This window comes from Martes martes (genome assembly GCF_963455335.1).
Source record: "Martes martes genome assembly, chromosome: 10".
Classification (NCBI taxonomy): Eukaryota; Metazoa; Chordata; class Mammalia; order Carnivora; family Mustelidae; genus Martes; species Martes martes.
The window spans coordinates 50,708,798-50,736,049 of NC_137898.1; the positions used below are offsets into that span (position 1 = coordinate 50,708,798).

Below are 27,252 nucleotides of genomic sequence, written 5' to 3' on the forward strand. Positions count from 1 at the left end.
AAAGGGAGAGAGAGAATCTTATGCAGCCTTCAACATGGAGCTTGACATGGTGCTCAATCTCAAAACCCTAGAGATCATGACGTGAGCCAGGCTCAAGAGTTGGATGCTTAACCAACTGAGCCACCCAGACACCCCAGCCTTCATATTCTTGAATAATAGTCCAGTCTGAGCTGTTTAAAAGAATATTCTTCTTATGGGGTGCCTGGCTGGCTCAGTTGGAAGGGCATGATCCTTGATCTTGATTTCAGGGTCATATGTTTAAGCCTCACATTGGGTGTAGAAACTAATAAATAAACCTAAAAAATTTAGTAAAAAAATGTCTTCTTAAATAGGAACTCAGAAGTCTAGGATTACCAGGAAGGATTTTATTCTTAGAACATTTTCAAATTTGTATTAGTCTTTATATTGTTAATAGCGGCATCTATGGGATGTGAATATTTAGAGAAGACTGACTTTTCCTAACATAATCTAGAACACAAGATGTGATGGAGTGGAAATACTAGTGCAGGACCCAGGAGACCTAAATTCCGGTCTGCTTCTTTCCACTTGATACTATTGAGCAAATCACATTCTATCTCTAGGCCTCTATTTCCTGGACTTTATCTATAGGATGAATGTTGAAAGCATAGGATGATGAAAGAACTGTTTACCGAAGTGAAGACTGGAGATGATTTGGGGTCACATGTGGAAATCTTTTTTATTTTAGTAATTATGTATTTATTATAATAAAAATGACATAAAAACCTATGATATCATCTAAGAAAATACTATATTTAAATAGGTGAGTTGATTTAAAGACAATTTAAAGAAAAATACTACTAAATAACTACATTGGTAGTATATAGATACAGCAGAAGTTGAGAAGGTAGTATTTGAGTGATTGAGAAAATGTTTAATATTTCTAGAAATTATAAATTTCTAAATCTTATATATGATTACTTAATAATGATGTTTATAGCTATGTAGGGAGTACATTCCAAAATGAAAAAAATATTAAGATTTTAGTTCCTTTTTTTTTTAAGATTTTTTTTATTTGACAGAAAGAGACAGAGATAGCGAGAGAGTGCAGGAACAGGGAGGAGAGGGAGAAGCAGGCTCCCCACTGAGCAGGGAGCCCCACATGGGGCTCTATCCCAGGACCCTGAGATCAGTATCCGAGCTGAAGGCACACTTAACCGACTGAGCCACCCAAGTGCCCCTAAGATTTTAGTTCTTAAGTCAGTGTCTCCTGGTAAAGATTCTGCTGCACATTGGTGTATCTTAACCTGAAGCACCTGTGCCACTAAATTTGGTCAATGAGTTTGGTAAAACTGAGTATACGTGTTTTTTGTAGTTGTCAAGCACAATGGTTGATTCTGTGGTACAGTGTAGTTTTGTAAATAAGACATGAGAACATAGTATATTACCAAACTAGAACCAAAAAGAAATCATATTCGATGAACTGAGTGGGAGCTTTGACACACAATTATAGGAGCTTCATTTGGTTACTAAATATTGTGATCAAATGGCAACACAGTACTTGAACTGTATAATAACAATGATAATTTTTTAGAAATGAACTATACTGTATTATTATATTGTAGTAATGATTGGGTGATTGGGTTATAAATACTGTCAATATTTTAGTGTCAATTTTAAGTATTGTTACGAAGCCATGTAAGTAAGGATTAATATATAATAAAGTCCCCTTTAAAATTTTGCCCAATGCATTTCCTACAGTTGAGCTTTGTGGCCATTCAGGAGCCTCAACAGAACTGGATACCTTTGATAAGTTATTTAAGCATTCTTGAGCATTCCCTAATCCAGGGGTTGACCAAAGTATTTTCATCTATTTTAAGTATACTACCCAAACCTGAGTATTTGAAAATGATTCTGCAAAGATAAAAATTTGCTACTTACTGATGAAATTTCATCTTTTTCTCTGTGTTAAGTCTTGCATAGATCTTCTTTACCTACCTGTTCCGCAGCCTGCTCTTCTTCAAAGCCTAACTCAACTGTTACTGGTTTTTTTTAGGTTTCCCTACATTGACTTAATTATACTTGATGTTTCATATATTATTCTTTATATATTTATAGTACTTGCACATTGTTTTGTACTTTTACCCCTCTAGACTCTGAGACTCATAAGCTTATTCCCTTGGTCGTCATATTTCAGTTAATTAATTAATAAATTTTTAATTATACTAATAAACATAAAAACAAATACTTGGGGATGCCTGGGTGGCTCATTTGGGTAAGCCACTGCCTTTGGCTCAGGTCATGATCCCCGGGGTCCTGGGATCGAGTTCCACATCAGGCTCCTTCCTTGGCAGGGAACCTGCTTCTCTCTCTGCTTCTGCCTGCCACTCTGCCTGCTTGTGTGCTCTCTCTCTTTTTCTCTCTCTCTGACAAGTAAGTAAATAAATAAAATCTTAAAAAACCAAACAAATGCTTGCTTAACATTTCAGCAATACAGACAAATAACACTGCCCTAGACTGTTCCTGTTCCCTTCCCAGAAGTAACTAATATTTTATAGTTTAGTGTATATTCTTCAGAACACTGTATTTTCATTTATATATTTAGTGTGTGTGGAGAGATATATACATCAGTAGACCAAGAGAGCAATTTAAGGTTTGTTTTACTTTAAAAACAAATGAAACCATCCTTATGTGTGTTTTCCTAGAACATGTTCATTAAATATTTTATCTTAGAGATCTTTTTACAATAGTACAGACAGAGTTGCCTCAGCTAACTGCATTGTTTTCTGAAGGAAATATATTGTTGTTTATGTACTGACACTTTTTCATCTTAGTACTCCAAGTAGGTTAAATATTAGGTTTTATTGATACTAAGATTTTGTACGTAACCAAACTTCTTTGCTTTAGATTCTACATCCAGATTTGGAAGTAGCAGATCATGCTTTTCCCCCTCCACGAACAGCTTTATCCCACTCAAAAATGCTGGTAAGAAGTTTAATATTTAAATTTGATATTTTAAAATAGAACTGTACTGTCATTTGTAGCGTTGTTAAAGAGGCTGAGTGTAGCGAGAGTCAGATGTATAGCCTAGTAATAAATGTACCAGATTAGAAATTAGAACTCTCACTCACTGATCTTGTGACCTGCTCTCGGAGGGGCCAAAGAGCAGCATATTGACCAGGATGGGGTACAGCTAAGACTTGTCCTAAGGAGGCAAGAGTAAGTGTGGGTCATAGCCTGGAAAACTATGCCAAGTATCAAATTGAAAGGGCCAAGCAAGGATAAGGGGGAAGCTTACAAAAAATGGAAATAGATATTGTTGACAATGAGAGAGTCGAGTTTGAGGGGTAGATGAAAATAGTTCCAATTAGAAGCCATGTTAAGTAAGGATTAGTATATAATAAAGACCCCTTTAAAGTTTTGCCCAGTGCATTTCTTGGAGTTGAGTTTTGTGGCCAATCAGGAGCCTTACAGAACTGGATACCTTTGATAAGTTATTTAAGCATTCTTGAGCATTTCCTCATCCAAGGGTTGACCAGATAAATCTGTAAGTTTCCTTTCATTTCTAAAACTATGATTTTATTAAAACCTGAATTATCAATAATGAGTCATACCTTATTAAATAGTAATAGATTTTTATAAGTTGGATAAACTGTAGAAGAATTTCATAAGCTTTAACATACAGTCTTCTGAGATTTTTTCTTTTATATTTGTGACTTTTATATATTATACATATATGTGTGTGTGTATGTATAAATTTTTTATATTTGATGGATATAAAAATCAAATGGCTTGTGAAAGGTGTTCTTCTCTAACTTGGTAAAGGGGGAGACTCTGACTTTTTCTGAGAGGAAATTGGATATACTAGAGACAAGTGTTCTTTGGTTCACTTGAAAAGAGAACTATTTAACAGCTTACCCTGTTCAACAGTGGGACGGGCTAGATACCCACCACTCAGGGCTGTCATAAGTAAAACTTATGTGTAGGAAGTGCAGACAGATGGTTTGAATAATCTCTCAAGTTCTTTTCAACGTTTTGTCTTTGTGATATTTCGTTTTTTTAAAGAAATTCAGTTACCTAACTTGTTTCTTCTTATATTTTCAGGATAAAGAAGTACGTGCAGTTTTTCTTAGATTATTTGCACAACTTTTCCAAGGATATAGATCATGCCTACAACTTATAAGAATTCATGCAGAACCAGTAATACATTTTCACAAGGTAAGATGGTACATTACCATCTTGTATGTGTCCAAAACATGGCCTCTAATTTATAAAACAACTTGGTTGTCCTTTTTCTTAGCCACGTATTTTGACCTTAGTTTATCAAATGTGGTTCTTTTTTAAGTCTCTGCTTTTTGATTAGGTGATGATTTTTAATGACACTATGGAACCGATGTGTTTTTCTTTAGAGTTTGTTAATTTAATTTTAAGTTTAATTTTTCTCTTCCTTTTTTATGATTTATTTAGTTATTTTGGAGAAAGAGTTATTAAAAGTACAAAAATTAAAATTCAATTCTAAATTGGTTTTTCTTTTCTTTTTTTTTTTTAAGATTTATTTAGTTATTTTTGAGAAAAAGAAAAGTGCATGGGGGGGGGTGCAGCGGGGCCAGAGGAAGAGAGAGAGAATCTCAAGCAGACTCCCCACCAGGTGCGGAGCCCAACTATGATCTCACCACCCTGAGAAAATGACCTGAGCTGAAAGCAAGTCAGCTGCTTAACCACCTGGGCCTCCCATGCATGCCTAAATTGGTTTTTCTTTTAAAATTGTGTGTTAATTTTTTATTTCTTCTCCCCTACTTTATGGACAAACTCATTCTTATTCTTTCTAATACATGTAATATTTCAGATATCAAAAGCCCTTTTTGAGAGAATGTATTTTATAACAACACATTTATGCATAAGATATTTATTCAGGCTTTGATCTTTCTATTTTTGTTTTGACCATTCATCTATTACTAAGTGATAAATTATTCATTTCTCTTTTTCTTTCTTTACAGACAGCTTTTTTGGGGCAGCGTGGTTTGGTTGAGAATGATTTCCTCACTAAAGTTCTCAATGGAATGGCATTTGCAGGTTTTGTTTCAGAAAGAGGTCCTCCGTATAGATCCTGTGATCTCTTTGATGAGGTATAGTTTTTATCAAAGGAATGTATATTTACAGTCAAAATTGTACTAGTGGTTAAAAGTAAAGAAGTAGTTTTTTAAAATTAAATTTAATTAGGCAACTTATAGTCTATCATTAACTTCAGAAGTAGTGTTCAAGACCATCAGTTACATATAACACCCAGTGCTCAAAATCCTAAATATATTATAAATTGAATATCAAATAATCTAAATGTTATTTATTATTATGCTTATTAGATCTTGGTATTTATAATGTGGATTTGAAAAATTAGGAAAGTATAGGATGTCACAGAAGTACATAAACATCTTGAACAAATGAATTTAAATAGTTCATTAAAATCTTTTTGAAAAAGTGACTGATTATATAAATAAAACTCTTATTTTTGAAGGCAGTAATACAGGGATTCCTTTATCAGTTTCACAGAGAGAAAGGTCTAAGTTTAATATATAGGTATGTGATTTCAAACTGCAGTTACATTTAGTCTGTTAGTGTCATAGAGCCATAGTTTGACTTAGTGGCATTCTTTTAAGTTGTATTTTATTTAAATTCAATTAATTAACACATAATATATTATTAGTTTCAGAGGTAGAGTTCAGTTATTCAATTGCATGTAACACCCAGTGCTCAGTACATCACGTGCCCTCCTTAATGTCTTATCACCCAGTTATCCCTTTCTATCACCCACCTCTCCTCCAGTAATCCTGTTTGTTTCCTGTAGTTAAGAGTCTTTCATGGTTTGTCTCCCTCTCTGATTTCGTCTTATTTCATTTTTTCCTCCCCACCTCATGAGCCTCGCTCAGTGGCATTCATACTAATCAATAATCAACATTTGCCTGTATCCCATAGGAGATCTTAAATGTATGGAAGGCAGATTTTGTTTCTGTCTCCAAGGAATTGGCCATATAAAAGGAAAATTAGGACAAATGTGACTCCAAGTAAGGATACTATTTTGTGTTAGTTGTGATTTATTTTAACAAATCTTTCCATTTATCATTTAACTGCATTTATAGCAGCTTATTCTGGTGGGTAGAACAATGAATATTATTCCCATTGCAGTTTCTGAAAGGGTACTGTATTGGAACCAATAAATCTGAAAGTTCTGTAAAGTCTGTTAAAAGAAAACACTCTTAGCACCCAAGATAGTAGAGAATAGTAATAGTGATTATGTTTTCCTGCAGGTGGTTTTATTTTGGTTTTTGTTTGTTTGTTTTTATTTATTTATTTGACAGAGAGAGACAGCAAGAGAGGAAACACAAACAGGGAGAGTGGGAGTGGGAGTGGGAGAAGCAGGCTTCCTTTTGAGCAGGGAACCCAATGTGGGGCTAGATCCCAGGACGCCAAGGATCATGAGCTAAGCCAAAAAGGCAGATGTTTAACCAACTGAGTGACCCAGGCACTTCTAGGTGGTTTTAATTTTGTATAGAGAAGATAAGAATCAAGTTCTTAAAGATCCTTAGTTCAGAGAAGGATCTTTTATTTTCTGCAAAGATTGTTAAGTAATTACAGTTAAGAATGAAAGAATGGGCACATGCTGTAGTTCTGAGTATGGAGACCTGCACCAAAAACTTTAGTTAATAACACCAAGCATATGAAAACATAGGAGAGATTGCCCTGTGGTAAGCAGTTCTTTCTGTTCAATTACTAATCACTGATTCCCTAATACCAACATTTAATATGATTGATCACTATCTGATGTTAATATATGTCAGCTTTTATATCCTGAACTAAGTAATTGATAAATAATGTTTTATGGAGTTATATTAGATGCTCTCCAAGGACCTTTCTAGCTCTCACATTTTATTAGTCTCTGAAGCGTTCTGAAAAGTAAAATTGGTTTATATATCCCTCATTTTTCCTATCTAAATTCTCTTAGTAACTCCTTCTGGCAGCTTCATCACAACTAGTAAGTCAGAGTGATTGCTTGCAGAAAACTTGCTTGCCATAATCTCTGACTGTTTCTGTAAATCCTTCCCTTGCCTGCAGTGTTGTCCCTCTACCTTTTAGGCTAACCATGGCTTCCTATTTTTCATGCTCTGCTCTTACCTCACCACTTCCTCCAAACTTTCCCAGAGTAAATGACTCTGAAAGCCACTTGGTCTGTGTAAAGCTTTATGTTAGGTCTCTAGCTTTATGTGGCAACTTATCATTTATTATCTACATTTATGTACATAAGATACACATATAACCTCTTGATTGGAAATGATGATAAGGCAAGAACTAAGTTCTACTAAGTCTCCCCTTAGCATTCATCCAGTTCTGTTTTCTGCCTACAGTTACGATTTTTGGTGTCTAATTGATGTTACTTAAAAGCCAGTGGTTCATATTTGAGTCAAAGGCCTAAAAGCAATGAGGTGCCAGACCTAAGTAATTCCTCTTGGGTCATTTAATTTGCTTGAAATACACTTTTAAAGAAAAATAACATTTGCTCTTGGGGAAGGGATCCTTGTTTTCATCTAACCTAGGGTGGCCTACCACACTGAAGATTTAAGAGCCTTTAAGAGGCAGCCTGCATTGTGTGTTGTCTTGTCCCCACACTCCCATCACGTAGGCCTGTTAGAAGGAAAGATATATTTGCCTTTGTTTGACAGTCTCTGATTCCTAGCCTAGAATAGGTGAAGTCAGAGTTTTATATGTTTGTCTGCTCCAGTGAATCTGTTTCTAGAAGGAAAAGTCCTATATTATACCCTTCTTATAAAAAACATCCATCTTTTACTCTTCTTTCCCATACTCATTTTTTTTTGTCATTATTCTTATCTCTGCTTGAAATGGATACACTCACACAGTTCTTCCAGTAAATTAGTTTAGTAGGGAAATGAATTAGAGTTATATAATTTGAGAACTGGAAGGAGGCCAAGGGTCATTTTGTTTTTCCATCTGATTGTATAGATGAAGAGACTGAAGCTCAGTAGTTTTAGTGACTTGTTCCAAATCACAGTGTCAGCAGAGCTAGGACTAAAGTCTGAGTCACCTGACTTTAGTACCTGAACATTTAATTCATGTTTTGTGAGTTAGGGAAATGTTTGGAGACTTTCTGATCATCTGAAATTCTCTGAGTGAGAGAATTCCAAAAGGCCTCCGAATGAGGCATTTCAAATGAGAGGGTCCTTCTCAGCTTCAGAAATGACTTTTTCCAAGAAGAAGTAGGGCCCCAAATCATTAAGGATAGACCACCAAACCATCCAAGGACTCAACTGATTCTGTAACTCTAGAATAGAGATGAAACCCAGTAAAAATGTAAAATACTTTGTTTTAATAATAGCATGTATTTTAGATGCTTTTTGAGTTGCAAATTGTAAGAAATTATCACATAGTTTTCTAATTTATCATATTTTGGAGTTGATGTTTTGCCATTTGATTCTTTTTCCAAGTTGGTAGCTTTTGAAGTAGAGCGAATTAAAGTTGAAGAAAATAACCCATTGAAGATAATAAAGCATGTCAGAGAACTTGCCGAGCAACTATTCAAAAATGTAAGTAAGTATATTTTAGACAGTCGTTAATTTTGTTTTATTTTACTTTTTAAAAAGATTTATTTATTTGAAAGAGAAAGAAAGCGGTGTGTGCGCAAGTTGGGGGAGAGGCAGAGGGAGAGAATCTTTCAAGCAGATACCCTGATAAGCAGATTCCCCTACTGGGGGCCCAGTCCCAGAACCCCTGGGATCATGAACTGAGCTGAAATCAGGAGCCAAATGCTTAACTAGCTGAGGTACCCAGGCACCCCAGACAGTCATTAATTTTAAAAGTATGTAATTATTTTGTTTAAAAAACTAAGAAGTTTCATCTTTCTAGTAAGGATCTTTTTGCTCTGACTTAAAACCTTTCAGATTATAAGTTACAAGATATAACAGTTGGTACTGTGCATCAAAACAGAACTCATTTTTCAGAGTGATTTTCCTGTCAATCACCTATGTTATGAAAACATCTTAGTCACAGTTTTCCAGTTTGTTTTGTGCCCTTGTTGTGATTTTCATTTAGGATCCTGTGTTCTTAAGAGCATACTGTTCATTTTTAAGACATAAAGATTAGACTCACTGGAGACCAAAACTAGAATTGACCAATGTGTCCACTTCAGTATGGTGCAGTGACTGTCAGCTGGATCAGAAAAATTGTTTGAGTTTGTATTGTTTTGAGTAGATGGGGTAAAAAGCTGAAAGAGAACAGATTGTGAAGTGACCACAGAAATTCAAGGGTGGAAATATTCCATATATAGAAGAAATGCAATAAGTTATAAAGATTGGGATGTGATAAAGTGTGAAGTAATCTTTTGGATGCCAAGACAGAAGAGAACCTAAGGTGACAGGGAGATTACATGCATGTAGAAAAATGGATTTTGGCTAAATTACTAGTCATACTCCTACCTGGAAGCTTTTCAGAGTTGAAACTCCTACTGAGAAAAGGAAAGTAAATAGAAAGTATGGTCTTCCAGAGGAGAGTTGAGGGAAGTTGCATTTTTCAGGAAATATATTTAAGAAAGATTCAGGGTGAGTATCACTATGACTGTTTAAAATTAATTATTTGAATAGATAGACCTTTTTGGACATTGGGTCATAAGTCAGTGCTTTGTCACATCCATTTGAAATCTGAGACCCAGTAAGATAAAAACAGGAATGCTAAATTGTGTTTGTTTCATGTTATTCAATTATTTATGAATTTTATTTCTGAAGTTTTTAAAAAATTTATCTCTTTGACTAATACCCTACACTGCACATATAACTGTATCCAGTATAATCTATTTCTTGATTAGCATGCTGACACTAAACAAAAAGAGTTCTGTCAGAAGGAAAATGTGTGTTCTGTGGTGGTTTATGATGACTGTGTAGAACTAATGGAGAGCATGACCACACGAGAAATTTCTGTTGACATATTGTAATAGTAATAATAAATATTGAGTGTTTAGCACAATGTACCAGGCATAGGATTAAGCACTTTACAGGCATCATCTGTAATCTTCACAACCACAGTGTTAAGATAGGTGTCGTTATCCCTATTTTACTGAGGATAGTTGGCTCAGGATCATATGCCTATGAAGTGACTGAATCCAGATTTTAAATTCAGAAACTTTCATCTGTCCAATTCCTAAGCCTATTTTCTTTCCTTCCATTAGGCTGGCTCATCTCCAACTGGAAAAATAGTGATATTTCCAGTTCTTTATGAAGCACTTTAATGTACTTTCCCATTTGGTCTTCTGAATGACCCTGTGAGATAAACAGGGCAGATGTTGATATGTGAGGAAACTGAAGATAGAAATTTTTTTTCTTGCCCACTGGGAGTGATTAACTGATGGATTTTTTTAAAAAGTCGCAAAACATCAAATGGGAATTAGTGTTTGAGATTTTGGGACTGAGGCCTTGAATAACTGAATGTTTATTTCTTAAATCTTTATAGGACTATTCCAAAACCGTAAAATTTTATAGCCGTAAGTGACCAGAACTGGGGTTCTCACACAGGTTTCTCTCTGTTACATGACTGAGTACATAGTGTATGTAAGGAAGTATGGCAAGCCACTTTGATGCAAAAATAATTTCCTTTCTTGCCATCCTAGAACTTAAGTTTTATGATCTTTTACACTACATACTCCACGCTATACTACATTACATAGCTTATACTAAGCTGACACAAAACTGAAAACTGCAATAAAATAAGTAATAATTATACATTATCTTTTTTCTCTTTAGATAGACACTTAATTATATCCACAGGTGATAAAATCCCAGAGCTACTGGTAGGACATAAATACAGACCCTGCTAAATATTTAATGTTATCGAGTTCGTGCGATCCCAGTATGGTTTGAGGCCAGTGACCTTAGTGTCTATCTTCCTGTTTGCTTGACAGCCCTGTCTTGCTGCGCATGCAAGGACACCATTTCTGTCCTCATATCCAGAAGCTTCCTTTCATTCAACAAATACAATTCTTCCACTGTGCTCTTTTCTAGATTGAAGTCTAATTTGCTATCTGTTTGGACTTTGATTACTTCATTCATTTCTTGTTTTAACTGTTGTAGTTCAAGGTTTATTTTCTCTTTTTCTGCTCTGAGGGCTGAAAATTCACTCTTCTCCAAAATAATATCATTTTTCACATTAGCAGTCTGAGGCCTTCTTTGCTAAACAGCCATCTCCTGCTGCATCTTGGTTACCATATCCTTGTAGACAATATCCATGCTGATGTCCCTGATCTTGACCAACACATAGACGGTAATTTCTGCTTGCTGGGTTGTGAACCCATTTTCTTCGAGTGAATGTACTAAAGCATGGGTCTCAAAGTAGAGCTTCTTGTTTCCTCCACAAGAGGTGAAATCTCTCTTTTTGTGCTCCAGAGCATTCCTGTGCTCCAGCTGCAGGCTCCCAATGGAAAGGCTTAGTTCTTTTCTGGAGGAAGCAAGGGCAACCACTTGGGTGTGGCACAGGTGGAGGGTGTCTGTGGCCCAGACATCTCCCTGCAGGCCCTAGCAGCCTGCCTGGACTTGGAGGGAAGTGTTGGAGGGTCCTGGGCACTAGCACTCCCAGTGGGCAGGAGGCTGGCACGGGAAAGGCACAAGCAGCTAAAAATGATACTTTCTTAAAGGTAAATGTAAAACATGAACCACACCTATCCTTTAAAAACAAAGCTCCTATCTATCGATCTATCTATCTATTTATTTATTTATTTTTAAAGATTTTATTTATTTATTTGACAGAGAGAGGTCACAAGTAGGCAGAGAGAAAGGAGCAAGCAGACCCCACTGAGCAGAGAACCCGATGCGGGGCTCGATCCCAGGACTCTGGGATCATGACCTGAGCTGAAGGCAGAGGCTTAACACACTGAGCCACCCAGGCGCCCCTAAAAACAATGCTTTTAAAGTGATCACCATGAGGGACTGTATTACTAGGTAGGAGACCTGAATCTCTCTTCAAATGTACTCTACATTTTTTAACCCTTATTGGGCTTTTATCCCCCAGTCTAATTCTATTCCATTTAATTTGATCAATTCCATTCTTTCAGTATGTATTTATTAGGTGTCTACTAGTGCTAAACATTTTCTAGGTACATGATTCCCCTAATATCCTCCAAAAGAGGATACATGTACATGATGAGTGAGAATTTCAGAATATCCCCATGGATTGTCGTCAGACTTTCTGAGATTCCTTCTAGTTGTAAGATTGTAAACTCCACATGGTCCCAACATTTCTGAAGTAAATACATTACAAAGTTAAAAAGCAGAGCATCATGGTAAAGTTACTTTCTTGGGGCATGCGGGAAGTCTAATGGAGGGAGGGAGGATGGTCTCAATGCAAGGAAAATTATCCAAATGATCCTATTTTTAACTAGTAAGTTTAGTTTTTTTTTTTTTTTTTATCACATTCTAAAATTCCCTAATGGTAGGCAAGAACCAACCATGTAATTTGACTGTTTCCTTATTATTGGGTTAGAATTGAGACCTGGTGATTCCACTTAGATGTTTGTAAATACTGTGTTACAGTGAAGTCTGGTATGATACCTAGTCTCTCTCCTTCACTTATCTTTGAAAATGAACCTTAATTTCTCAGTTTCTTCTCACCACTCCTTTATATTGCTTTTTAGTGAGTCAGAATGTGAGGAAACATGAGTAAGATGAATTGTAACTGGGTTTAGGTGCTCTTTTAACTTTCTGGAGCTTCCTAAATAACTAAGGAAAGAACTTGGTGACTTAAGTAGAGGAGGGGAATGGTAAGGGGATATGAAGGAGAAGGAAGGGAATAACTCCATTTGAGACAAATTATGTAAGCGTTGGTAAGGTTTATACCATAAAGATTATCAGTCATTCATTATACAGCTTTTCTTTCCATTCTCAGTTAATAATACTGGGTCTGAGTCTGCTCACTTTGGCTTTCAGAATCTTTGTGTCTGTGTGACAGAGAGCACGTTTATTTACTTAGTGGCTTTGTTTCTATGATTCTCATACACATTTATAAAGTACCACTAACTACACACAAAGTGATATGTTGAGATAGGCCAAGATAAGAGCTTTATACAACCTTCATTCCAAGGCATCAAGAAATCAGTTGGACATGTGTTTTGCTATTTTACGTGGTACAGTTTTTCTAATTTGTTTTGCATATGCAATAGTATGTAAATATTTGCTAGACTGTGTAATTTGTCTGACAGCTTTCTTAAAAGTTGAAGGAAAAATGAGAAGACTTGGCCTTTCTTATAAATTAATGTGAAATTTCTATTTATGCCTAAGAATATTTCATTGCCCAGGATTGCAGTGAGTAGATCTTAAAATCCTAATGGGATTTAAAGCCCACATACAGGAATAGCCTTTGTAAATCATATATGGTCTATACCCTTTACATTTCTGCATAAAGTTAATTTCACTACCAGGCAAATTTAATCTACACTGATATCTGTACTCTTGGCCATCTGTGAATTAAAGGATTTCATTGTTGTTACAGGAAGGAAGTAAAATACTGTGATCATCTTTAGTCTTAATCAAACCATAAACAAATTACTTAGATTATTGTGATGAAATGAAGCCCCTAACCCAAGCATAAAAGTCACACCGTCTTCCCCTATCTTACCTGATTTATTTGTTCATTTTTAGGTCAGGTTTACTGTGATACAATTTACATATAGTAAGATTTACCTTTTTTAAATGTACTCTAGATTCTGACGTATGAAGCTATACAACCATCACCACTGCAATAAGGACATAGAACTTTTTTTTTTTTTTTAAAGATTTTATTTATTCATTTGACAGACAGAGATCACAAGTAGGCAGAGAGGCAGGCAGAGAGGAGGAAGCAGGCTCCCTGCTGAGCAGAGAGCCCGATGCGGGGCTCGATCCCAGGACCCTGGGATCATGACCTGAGCTGAAGGCAGAGGCTTCAACCCACTGAACCACCCAGGCGCCCCAGTACATAGAACATTTTTGTCACCCTCCCCCACAGTTCCTTAATTTGTTATAATCACTTCCTGCTGCCCCCTCAAACTCTTAGTAACTGATCTGTTTTCTGTCTCTGAAATTTTTGCCTTTTCTGTAATGTCAGTATTTAGCTTTTGAGTTTGGTTTCTTTCACTTAGTATAATGCATTCCAGATTCTACTGTGTTGCTGCATGTATCAGTTGTTTATTCCTTTTCGTTGTTAAGTCGTTTTCCATTATATGGATGTATCAAGCTTGTATTTATCTGTTAACTAACTGAAGGGCAATTTTGGCCATTATGAACAAAACTACTGGTTTTGCACTGGTTTTTGTGTGAACATAAATTTTCATTTCTCTTGGATAAATACTCAGAAGTAAGATGCTGGGATATATGGTAACAAAATACTAACTTTACAAGAAACTGCCGGACTGTTTTCCCAAATATCTATACCATTTTGCATTCCTACCAGCCACATATATGAGTTCCATTTGTCCTACATCTTTAACAACGTTTGGTATCCTCAGTTGTTGTCTTGTTTTGTTTTGTTTTAAGCTATTCTCATAGGTGTGTGGTGGTATCTTACGGTTTTAATTTGCATGTCAGCAGGTGAGTGAAAGTATAGGTCTGCTACCTAGTCACTACATGCTCCCTTGGAACTTGTGAAAGGAGTACTTGTCTTAGAATATAAAGCCTCTATCTTGAATCATAAATTAGAGCAGTGATTCCCAACAGGGGCAAACCCTCCTCTCTAGAAATTTGGCAGTGTCTGGAGACATTTCTGTTTGTCAGCTGGAGAGGGTATGCTACTGGCATCTCGTACGTGGAAGCCAGGGTTGCTTCTAAACATCTTACGATATACAAGACACCCACTACCCCCCACCTACCCACCTACCCAAACTAGAATTATCTAGGTCAAAATGTTACTAGTGCCATGGTACAGAAACCCTGGTTTAGGACAACCAGCCCATTTGATATTAAAGTCATACACCAAATTTATTTGCATTAAGGATGTAACTTTAATTCAGTTGGGTGATCACTGAAAGTCCTGAGGATGGAAATTGAGAATGTTTCCTTCCATCAATATTGTATTCACAGCTAGGCAACCTTAAAAAGGCCAGTTATATTTTGTCAATGTTTAATGACTTAGTCTAGTGATAGTATTGGTTTCAGCAGTATTTGTAAAGATTTGTATAACTTGCTATCCCATACAGCTCTATGAGTAATTGATGCACATTAAATAATTACTGAATAACCTAAATTACTTTGGGAAATTTCATAGCTGCTAACAAGGTCACATTGATTTGTCATTGACTGCTGAGACCAACATGTAGTAAGAAATTTTTTCCCCAGTGTTGCCTACTTTGGATTTCCAGAAGGGTTTGGGGCTTTTGTTTTATTTTGTTTGCTTTGCTTTTATATCAAGTGCCTTCTCAGCATTGTTTTCCATAAGCCCTAGGCATATTCTCATTTGGCTTGCCAAAAAGAAAAGAAAAGAAAAGAAAAATCCATGTTTCCAGACCAGATGGTACGTGTGTCATTTTTTCAAGTCTGAGAAATTCACTGTGCTTCCCAGTACTGTCATATATTCTCAAAGCAGGATGACAGAGCCCATTTCTTGAAAATCATTATCTAATTTTAAAATTCCCTTCAAACAATAGTGTGTTTTGCTGGCTTTTTTTGGGCAGTTTATCTTGGTTGCCTTGGACAAAATTGTTACCATGTTCACCCTAAGTGTTTAGTTGCCTGAATTCTTGGTTAGTAATTTATAATTGCATTTCTCTGCAATCAAAGATGAAAATTTGGCGGCTTCTTTATTCTATTGAAAATAATGAATTTCCTTGTTTCCACAAGGATGTTCTATAACAAAACTGGGCTGTGGTTTTTAATGAGCTCAGTGATATTCAAGGGACTTGCCCAAATGCAGTAGAAGTTCCAAGTAAGAGCAGATGTTTCTAAGAGTATGCAGAGTTCACTGAGCCTTAAACTTCTTCTCATTTCTTGTCTTTTCAAAAGTCCTTATGTGACCAAGTTTGGTGTAAGGTAGCAAATATATTTCTTTATATTTATCACACTGCCCGTTAGAGGGCAGCAGTATACAGACACAGTGGCCAGAAAACTCAGTACTTGTGTTTCAGGGGCATGAGCCCTTTTTGCATCTTCTAAACACAATTGAATATAATTCAGTAACTTTATCCCATAATCTGAATTTTTATGAGGAATATCTATCTATACAGCTATAGGATAGCTACATCTTTGAACTTTGTTTTAAAATGATTAAAAAATGCTTTTTAGTCTTAATTGTGTATAGATTTGTTTTATAATATTTCAAATTGCTCATGAGAAGAAAAACACTATTAATGACTAATAGCAATATCTTTTCTTTAGTAAGTGATTTCTGTTTTAAGCCTTACTGACTATAGTTATTATTGTTGTTAAAACGTAAGTAGCTGGTGATATGATGGGATTCTCAGAGTACAATATGGTTTAAGTTTTAGAGGCATGGTGTGATACCATAGTATGTGCAGTGAATAAATATTTTTTCAAATGAATGTACTCTAAATTTTTAGAAAATAGCTTTCATATTTATTCTGGGGGAGTGTGTGTATGTGAGTGTTCTGAAAGCCTTCCTATAACAACTCATTTTGTCCTCACAAGAACCTTATGAAGTAGGTACTGTAGTATTATCTAGATTACAGATGAGGAAACTAAAACACAAGTGGTGAGTGAATTGACATAGCACCAGGTCACATGACCAGGAAATGGCTAAGCTGGAATTTGACACAGAGGTCTGACATCAGAGACCAGGCACTAAAAATACTTCGTTGTACTACTCTCTCATTGACTTGTCTAACCCTTCCCTCTGAATTGTAGGGCCACCTGTCTCATTCTTATAGAGTCCTGTTTTGGGGCTCTTTACTCCATTAGCCTTTTTAATCCTTCACCAATACCAAATGCCATACTATATTAATTATTACAGGTTTATATAAGTTTTGATATCTGGGAAGTTTGACTTTTCCACTTACTCTTCTTCGGAATTATCTTGACTATTTTGGTATCTTTAGTCTTCCTTATAAAGCTTAGGATGGACTTACCACACTGCAGGATTTTAACTAGAAATAATATGTGTATCCTTATTTTTCTAGATGACCTTAAGTCATTCTTGGAACAAGATAGAAGAATATACAGTAAGAGAGATAGATAAAATATAGTTAGAAAAGATACTAGCATCACTATGATTCATTTTCTATTTTTATTTTCCCATGTTTTAAAATTTGTTATAGTTAATATTATTTACATCATGGGAAATAAGTTTAAAGTTTTAGTTTTTATTATAAAGAAGATAAATGTAAATAGAAGCAGAAGTAATGAAGAATGTACTTTAAATGATTCTAATTCAGACCTCAAAATCCACATGAATTACCTTTCCAGCCTGAAAAAAATCACCTATGAGTTTTAGAAAATTGATATTTGTGACTTTGAGAAGGTATCTTAGACATTGTGCTTAAAGAACAGAGAAAAACAAACATACTACTTTTGAAAGGACAGTTTCAGAAACTACAGACAAGTGTGTTGATGTTAATCCAGGCATAATTTTAGAACACTTTTTCAGCATATAGTTTAGAAAGTGGTGATCATGAAGACTTGGAGAGAAATTTATTTATTTATTTTCCCCTGCCTTTGCTAAAGATGAAAAGGGAACATACAAAGTAATGAGGGATACTTTGGCAAGAACAAGTTTTATATCTGACTTCACCCTCTCAGGAACCTTGTAAGAGAAGCATAAGTATATCCTTTAGGCAAAGTTATTTACCCAGTATCACATAATGAATAGGATAAAAACTAGAAACCAGGCTTTTTTACATTTAAAAGAGTATTAATTCCATTGTGTTGCTGAGATATGCTACCTATATCATCTGCCATGACCCAACTGTTTCTTATCAGGGTCTGGGCCAAATAACCATAATGAATTGTGGGGACCAGCTCTAGTAGAGGATGACCGTGTCCATTTTAACTGTCTGAAGAGCATATGCAGTAGTATTGAGCTTAGTCTACAACATGAATGACAGATTCAGGGGCAAAAGGGCATTTTCTGTTTACAAAAGGTAATGGTGGTAAAAAAGCCTTCTCTCTAGAACATCACTGAAAAATGGATTCCATTCTGCCTGTAGTATTTGAAATATAATCCTGCTTAACTAGGTGACTAGATAAAAATTTATGCCAGCCTAAGGGTCTGTGAAAATACTAACTGACACATTTTATTCAATTATTGCAAGCCTAACATGTGTTCAACATTGTGTCCCACTCATTACGAAAGAGTAGGAAGTAGTTTAGGCTACCTGCTATGTGCCAGGCAGTTTCTGGATGCAACAGGAATACAGTAGAGGATAAAAATATTTTTTTGATTGGCTGAAATGTTGGCCCTCATGGAGTTTCATTTTAGTAAGAGAAAGGTAGACAACAAACAAGTTTAAATAAAATTTACTGTATGTGAAAAGGTAGTAAGTGCTAAGGGGAAAAATAAAAGAATAGGAAGTGTGTTAGGGAGTATAATTTTAGATAGGGTGGCCAAGAAAGGTGGCACTTGAGCAAAGAAATGCAGGAAGGGATAGAGGATGCTTTTCAAGTTGTAGGGGGGGATAGGCAGAAGGAACAGTTAAGTGCAAAGACCTTGAGGTGAGAACAAGAAGGCCTGTGTGGCTAGAGCAGAATGAAGGAAAACAGTAGCAGGACACAGTCCTATAGGAAAGCCAGATCTTGTAAATTATTTTAGGAACTTTGGATTTTACTCTCAGTGAGATAAAGAGCCATTTGAATGAACAGATTAGTTGGGTGATGGTTTGACATACTCTGTGCAGTTTTAAGAATAGAGTAAGGGAGGGAGTGAGGGCATAAGCAGAGTCAGGAGACTGTTCTTCTGTGGTAATATAGAGATGTTGGCTTGAACCACAGTGTTGATGAAAAGTGATCAGATTATGGACATATTTGAAAGGCAAAGTCCAAAAGGTTTGCAGAAGAATGGATAATAGGATGTTAGAGAAAGGCATTAAAGATGACTCCAAGCTTTTCACCTGAGTAGAAAAATAAATATGGCATTTACTAAAGTGGGGAGGACTGTAGAAAGCAGATTTGGAAGAGATGAAGAGTAAGTGTTCCATTTTGGATATTTAAGATGTTATTTTAAATCCAAATGGAAATACTGTGTGTGGACAGTTGAATGTATGGGTATGGCATTAAAGCTCAGTGGGGGATAATAATTTATGAATCATTGGTGTTTTTATGGCTTAAATATTGAGAATGAAAGCTGTCACCAAGGAAATAAGTATAAATAAAAAAGAGACCCAAACTCTGAGCCCTGGGGTTTTCACATAATGACGAGATTAGGAAGATAAAAAGTAGACAAAGATGTAGCAAGAAGAACCTAGAAACCTAGTGAAGAGAGCCTTCATGGAAAAGGAATAAGAGTGATCAGCTGTATCAGATGCTGCTGATAGATCACATAAGAAGTAAGATTCTGGTACTCTCCTTTATAGCATTTATCTGAGTTCTGTGTAATCATTCATCTGTCTAATTTCAGTCTGTGGCCCTCTGAGCTCCAACTCTGCCTGGCAGTCTGCCATTGTTATTTTAACTTTTGACTAATTTTACCGTTTGATGTTGCAGGAGAATCCCAACCCTCATATGGCATTCCAGAAAGTTCCACGCCCGACAGAAGGATCCCACTTGCGAGTTCATATTCTTCCTTTCCCAAAGATGAATGAAACTCGGGTACAGGAATTAATACAAGAAAATCTTGCTAAGAACCAGAACGCACCTCCTGCTTCACGAGTGGAAAAGAAATGTGTTGTGCCAGCAGGTCCACCTGTTGGTATGTATTTGTTCTTTTGTTTTAAAGTAAACATTTTATCAAGATATAAAACACAGGGGTGCCTGGGTGGTTCAGTGGGTTAAGCCTCAGTCTTCTGCTCGGGTCATGATCCCAGGGTCCTGGCATCGAGCCCCGCATTTTCTCCCTGCTCAGCAGGGAGCCTGCTTCCTCCCCTCTCTCTGCCTGCTTCTCTGCCTGCTTGTGATCTCTCTCTCTCTCTCTCTCTCTCTCTCTCTGTCAAATAAATAAAATCTTAAAAAAAAAAGATATAAGACACAAAAATGAAAGTGTACCAGTTAACAAACTTGCACAACCAGAATTGGAGCATTGTCAGCACTCAAAACACCATTCCATTCACTGTCTCTCCCTAATGGTAACCATTAACCTATCTGCTACCACTACAGAATCTTTTCTTTTTAAAAAAACAGCTATATTGAGATACAAGTCACATGCAATAAGGATCACTCTTTAAAGTGCACAGTTCAGTGGTTTTTAACATATCCCAGAGCTGTGCACCCATTTTCAGTATCTAATTTCAGGATGTTTTCTTTATGCCAAATAGAAATACTCATACCCAGTAGTAGGACTCCCCATTTTCCCCCAAAACCACTCCTTCCCTAGCATTAGACAATAATCTACTTTCTATCCTCATAGATTTGCCTGTCCTCTAACATTTTATACACATAGAGTTATACTTTATAACTTTGTATACTTTGTAACTGGCTTCTTTCATTTAGCATATTTTCTTTCCTTTCTTTTTTCTTATTATTTATTATTTATTTTTCTTTAAATTCAATTAACATATAAAAGTGTTATTAGTTTCAGAGGTAGAGGTCAGTGATTCACCAGTCTTAAACCCATTGCTCAGTACATCAGCTGCCTTCCTTAATGTCTATCACCCAGTTACCACATTGTTCCACCCACCTCCCCTATAGCAACCCTCAGTTTGTTTATGATTAAGAGTCTCCTATGGTTTATCTCCCTCTCTGATTTTGTCTTATTTTATTTTTTCCTCTCTTCTCTTATGATCCTCTGGTTTGTTTCTTAAGTTCCACATATGAGGGCACCTGGGTGGCTCAGTTGGTTAAGCAACTGCCTTCAGCTCAGGTCATGATTCTGGAGTCCCAGGATTGAGTCCCGAATCAGGCTCTCAGCTCTGCGGAGAGTCTGCTTCTCCCTCTGTCGTTCTCCCCTCTCGCGCTTGCTCTCAATTTCTCTCTCTCTCAAATAAATAAAATCTTAAAAAAAAAATTCTAATATGAGTGAAATCATATAATAATTGTCTTTCTCCTACTGACTTACTTCCCTTGGCATTATACCCTGTAGTTCCATCCACATCAGTGTAAATGGCAAGATTTCATTTTTTTCATGGCTAAGTAGTATTCCATTGTATATATATACCACATATTCTTTTCCCATTCACGTGTCAATGGATATCTGAACTCTTTCCATGGTTTGGCTATTGTGGACCTTGCTGCCATAAACATTTGGGTGCATGTGCCCCTTTGGATCACTACATTTGTATCTTTGGGGTAAAAACCCAGTAGTGCAATTGCTAGGTTATAGAGTAACTCTATTTTTGACTTTTTGAGCCACTGTTTTCCAGAGTGGCTGCACCAGGTTGCATTCCCACCAACAGTGTAAGATGGTTCCCCTTTGTCCACATCCTCGTTAACACCTGTCAATTCCTGACTGGTTAATTTTAACCATTCTGACTGGTGTGAGGTGGTATCTCATTGTTGTTTTGATTTGTATTTCCTTGATGCCGACTGAACGTTTTTTTCACGTGTCTTTTGGGTATTTAGATGTCTTCTTTGAAGAAATGTTTGCTCATGTCTACTGTCCATTTCTTGATTGGATTATTTATTATTTGGGTGTTGAGTTTGAGAAGTTCTTAATAGATTTTGATACTAGCCCTTTATCTGATAAGACATTTGCAAATATCTTCTACCATTCTGTCAGTTGTCTTTTGATTTTGGTGACTGTTTCCTTTGCTGTGCAAAAGCTTTTTATCTTGATGGGGTCCCAATAGTTCATTTTTGCCTTTGGGGACATTTCTAGCAAGAAGTTGCTGCAGATGAGGTCCAAGAGGTTGCTGCTTGTGTTCTCCTCTAGGATTTTGATGGTTTCCTGTCTCACATTGAGGTCTTTCATCCATTTTGAGTCTATTTTTGTATATGGTGTAAGGTAACTGTTCAATTTCATTCTTTTGCATGTGGCTGTCCTTTTCCCTACACCATTTGTTGAAAGGACTGTCTTTTTTCCATTGGATATTCTTTCTCGCTTTGTCAAAGAGTGCTTGACCGTAAAGTTGAGAGTCCATTTCTGGGTTCTCTTTTCTGTTCCCTTGATCTGTGTGTCTGGTTTTGTTCCAGTACCATACTGTCTTGATGATTACAGCTTTGTAATAATAGAGTGTGAAGTCTGGACTTGTGATGCCTCCAGCTTTGGTTTTATTTCTCGGGTCTTCTCTGGTTCCATACAAATTTTAGGATTATTTGTTCCAGTTCTGTAAAAAAAAAAATTGTTTGTATTTTGATAAGGATTGCATTGAATGTATAGATAGCTCTTGGTAGCATAGACATTTTCACAATATTTGTTCTTCCATTCCATGAGCATGGAGTGTTTTTCCATTTCTTTGTGTCTTTCTCAATTTCTTTCATGAGTGTTCTATAGTTTTCTGAGTACAGATCCTTTACCTCTTTGGTTAGGTTTATTCCTAGGTATCTTATGGTTTTGGGTGCAATTGTAAACGGGATCAACTCCTCATTTCTCTTTCTTCTGTCTTATTGTTAGTGTATAGAAATGCAGCTGACTTCTGGGCATTGATTTTATATCCTGCAACTTTGCTGAATTCCTTTGTTCTGGCAGTTTTGGGGTGGAATCTTTTGGGTTTTCTACATAGAGTATCATGTCGTCTGCAGAGAGTGAGAGTTTAACTTCTTTTTTGCCATTCGGATTCCTTTTATTTCTTTTTGTTGAAAAGAAATCTTTGGGTGTCTGGGTGACTCAGTCATTGAATGTCTGTCTTTGGCTCAGGTCATGGTCCCAAAGTCCTCAGATCGAGCCCTGTATTGGACTCCCTGCTCAGTGGGAGGCCTGCTTCTCCCTCTCCCACTCCCCCTGCTTGTGTTCCCTCTCTCACTGTCTCTGTCAAATAAATAAATAAAATCTAAAAAAAAAAAAAAAAATTTGAAACTAGGACTTCTAGCAGTGGTAACAGTAGACATCTCTGACATCCTCCTAATTTTAGGGGAAAAGCTCTCAGTTTTTTCCCATTGTGAATGATATTCACTGTGGGTTTTTCATGGGTGGCTTTTATGATATTGAGGTATGTTCCCTCTATCCCTGTACTTTGAAGAATTTTAATCAAGAAAGGATGCTGTACTTTGTCAAGTGCTTTTTCTGCATCTGTTGAGAGTATCATATGGTTCCTGTCCTTTTATTAATGTAGTGTATTACATTGATTTGCAGATGTTGAACCACCCTTGCAACCCAGGAATAAATCCCATTTGATTGTGGTGAATAATCCTTTTAATGTACTATTGGATCCTATTGGCTAGTATCTTGGTGAGAATTTCTGCATCCATTTTCATCATGGGTATAGGTCTGTAATTCTCCTTTTTGATGGGGTCTTCCTCTGGGTCTGGGATCAAGGTAATGCTGGCCTCAAAGAGTGAGGAAGTTTTCCTTCCATTTTTATTTTTTGAAATAGCTTCAGAAGAATATGTATTAATTCTTTTTTTTTTTTTGAATATGTATTAATTCTTATTTAAATGTTCGGTAGAATTCCCCTGGAAAGCCATCTGGCCCTGGGCTTTTGTTTGTTGGGAGATTTTTGACTGCTGTTTCAAATTCCTTGCTGGTTGAGTCTGTTCAGGTTTTCTGTTTCTTCTTGTTTCAGTTTTGGTAGTTTATATGTCTCTAGGAATGCATCCATTTCTTCCAGACTGCCTAATTTGTTGGCATATAGTTGCTCATAATATGTTCTTTTAATTGTTTGTATTTTTTCAGTATTGGTTGTGATCTCTTCTCTTTCATTCATGATTTTATTTATTTGGGTCCTTTCTCTATTCTTTTTGATAAGTCTGGCCAGGGATTTATCAATGTTACTAATTCAAGGAACCAATTCCTAGTCTCGTTTATCTGTTCTCCTATTCTTTTGGTTTCTACTTCATTGATATCTGCTCTGATCTTTATTGTTTCTGTTCTCCTGCTGGGTGTAGGCTTTATTTGCTATTATTCAGCTCCTTTAGGTGTAAGGTTAGGTTGTATATTTGAGAACTTCCTTGTTTTTTCAGAAAGGCTTGTATTGCTATATAGTTGTCTCTTAGGACTGCCTTTGCTGCATCCCAAAGATTTTGAATGGTTGTGTTTTCATTTTCATTTGTTTCCATGAATTTTTATATTCCTCTTTAATTTCCTGGTTGACCCATTTGTTCTTTAGTAGGATGCCTTTTCGTCTCCATGTATGTGAGTTCTTTCCAAATTTCCTCTTTTGATTCAATTCCAGTTTCAAAGCATTGTGGTCCGAAAATACACAGGGAATAATCCCAGTCTCTTGGTGCCAGTTGAGATCTGATTTGTGACCCAGTATATGATCTATTCTGAAGAATGTTCCATGTGCACTTGAGAAGAATGTGTATTCTGTTGCTTTAGGATGGAATGCTCTGAATATAGCTGTGAAATCCATCTAGTCCAATGTGTCATTCAAAGCCCTTGTTTCCCTGTTGATCTTCTACTTAGATGATCTGTTGATTGCAGTGAGTGGGGTGTTAAACTCCCCTACTCTTACTGTGTTATCATCAGTGTACTTCTTTGGTTTTGTTATTCAATTAATAACAAAGCTTATATAACTGGCTGTTCCCACATTAGGGGCATAAATACTTAGAATTTTTAGATCTTGTTGGATAGACACTTTAATTATAATATAGTGTCCTTCCTCATCTCTTATTACAGTCTTTCGTTTAAAATCTAATATTGCCACCCCAGCTTTCTTTTGATGTCCATTAGCATGAAAAATTATTTTCCACCTCTGTACTTTTGACCTGGAGGTGTTTTTGGACCTAAAATGAGTCCCTTGCAGACAGCATTTCAATGTGTCTTGCTTTTTTATCTAATCTGATACCATGTGTCTTTTGATTAGGGCCTTCAGCCCATTTACATTCAGGGTAACTATTGAAAGATAATGAATTTAGTGCCATTATATTTACCTGTAATTTAGTGCCATTATATTACCTGTAAAGTCTGTATATTGTCTGTATTCCTTTCTGGTCTACGTTATTTTTGGGCTCTCTCTTCACTTAAAAGATCCCTTTTAATATTTCTTGCAGGGTTGGTTTAGTAATCACAAATTCTTTTAGTTTCTGTTTGTTCTGGAAACTTTTTATCTCTACCATTCTGAATGACGTCCTAGCTGGATAAGGTATTCTTGGCTACATATTTTTCTCATTTAGCACTCTGAATATATCATGCCAGTAATTTCTGACCTACCAGGTCTCTGTGGCTAGGTCTGCTGCCAGTCTAATGTTTCTACTCCTGTAGGTTATGGACCTCTGGTCCCGAGCGGCTTTCAGGATTTTATCTTTGTCTCTGAGATTTACAAGTTCCACTATTATATGTGAGGGTGTTGTCCTATTTTTATTGATTTTGAGGGGGGTTCTTGTACCTCTTGGACTTGAATGCCTGTTTCCTTCCCCAAATTAGGGCAATTCTCTGCTATAATTTGCTTCAGTATACCTTCTGTCTGCCCCCACCCCTTTCTCTTTCCTCTTTTTCTGGGATCCCAGTTATTCTAATGTTGTTTTACTTCATGGTATCACTTATCTTTTTGAATCCTCCCTTCATGTTCCAGTAGTTGTTTGCCCCTATTTTTCTCAGCTTCTTTATTCTCCATCATTTTGTCTTCTATCCCTAATTCTCTCCTCTGTCTCATTTTTCCTACAGTTAGAGCTAACTAACTGTTAGCTAACAGTTAGTTAGCTCTAACTGTAGGAAATGTTTTCCTAACAGTTAGAGCCTCCATTTTTTATTGTATCTCATTAATAGCTTTTTTTATTTTGACTTGATTAGATTTTAGTTCTTTTATTTCTCCAGAAAGGAATTCTCTTGTGTCTTCTATGCTATTTCAAGCCCAGCTGTATCTTTATAATCGTTATTCTGAACTCTAGTTCTGACATCTTATTTATATCGATACTGATTAGGTCCCTGGCAATCTGTATGTACTGTACTCTAGTTCTTTTTTGAGGTGAGTTTTTCTGTCTTGTCATTCTGTCCAGAGATGAATAGACGGATGAGAGAATAAAATACTAAAATGGCAACAATATACATTAAACAAATTAGAAGAGACCTGAAACTGGAAAATAATTAAACTGGAAAAAAGAATTAGAAAAAAAAGAAAAGAAATATAATCAGACAGGTGAACAGAACAGAGCAATACCCTGGATCCTGTGTGTATTTTGGTCCGTTTGTTAGAAAACTAGATCCCAAAATTATAAAGAAAGAAAAACTTATATATGTATACAAATAAAATTAAATACAATGAAAGGATAGAGTGTAACTGTAAAAATGAAAATTAAAAGACAAAAAACAAAAAGAAGGAATATGAACAGGTGAACAGAACAGAGCAATACATGATATCCTGAGTGTATTTTGGTTGGTTTGTTAGAAGAAACTACATCTCAAAATTGTAAAGAAGGAAAAACATATATATGCAGAAATAAAATTAAATACATTGAAAAGATAAAATGTAACTGTAAAGACGAAAATTAAAATAAGACTTTCACAAAAAAAAAAAAAGAAGAAAAAGAGAGAATATGATCAGACAGGTGATCAGACAGATTCTGGGTGTATTTTGGTCTGTGAGAAGAAACTGCATCTCAAAATTGTAAAGAAAGGAAAAAAACGTGTGTTTTTGTGTGTGTGTGTGTGTATGTGTGTGTGTGTATACACACATATATGTATAAATGGAATTAATATATATGATACATTTGTATATATACATATGTATGATGTATATGATATATATAACATATATGAAATTAAATACAGTGGAAGGATAGAATGTAATTATAAAAATGAAAATTTAAAAAAAACTTTTAAAAAGTTGATAAAACAAGAAATTGGTTGAAAAAGGAAAGAATAAAAATTAAAATTGAAAGACTAAAGAATCATGGGGGAAAAAAACTGAATTCTTATACTGTTTTCCCCTAGTGCTAGAGTTTTTCAGTTCTCTGTGATTGGTAAACTTAGTCTTAGCTGTATGTTCTTGTGGCTCTTCTTGGGGAGAGCCATGTTATGTTGATTCTCAAGTGTCTTTGTCTCCAGTGGAATTGCACTGCTCTTGCCAGGTGGCCAGTCTAAGTAAGGGGCTCTTGTTGCTCTGTGTGGTTTTTGTTCCATGAAGGCTTTCTGTGCCACTTTAGA

General features: G+C 36.0%; 1 protein-coding gene and 1 pseudogene across 3 annotated transcripts in view; one reads left to right on the forward strand and one right to left on the reverse strand.

The window, feature by feature from the left end:
- The window catches only part of SBF2 (SET binding factor 2), a 463,869-nt gene that overhangs the window by 256,487 nt on the left and 180,130 nt on the right, over positions 1 to 27,252 (forward strand). For both annotated transcript variants that reach the window (XM_080816668.1, XM_080816669.1), the window contains exons 10-14: positions 2,866 to 2,943; positions 4,063 to 4,176; positions 4,956 to 5,084; positions 8,451 to 8,549; positions 19,623 to 19,827. In XM_080816668.1, coding sequence (XP_080672794.1) covers positions 2,866 to 2,943; positions 4,063 to 4,176; positions 4,956 to 5,084; positions 8,451 to 8,549; positions 19,623 to 19,827 — 625 coding nt within the window. The remainder of the gene's footprint in view (positions 1 to 2,865; positions 2,944 to 4,062; positions 4,177 to 4,955; positions 5,085 to 8,450; positions 8,550 to 19,622; positions 19,828 to 27,252) is intronic.
- LOC308351888 (mitochondrial calcium uniporter regulator 1-like) lies at positions 10,767 to 14,808 on the reverse strand (annotated as a pseudogene). The gene is made up of 2 exons: positions 14,769 to 14,808; positions 10,767 to 11,494 (listed from the first exon to the last, which is right to left on the reverse strand). The product of its transcript is annotated as a mitochondrial calcium uniporter regulator 1-like (transcript).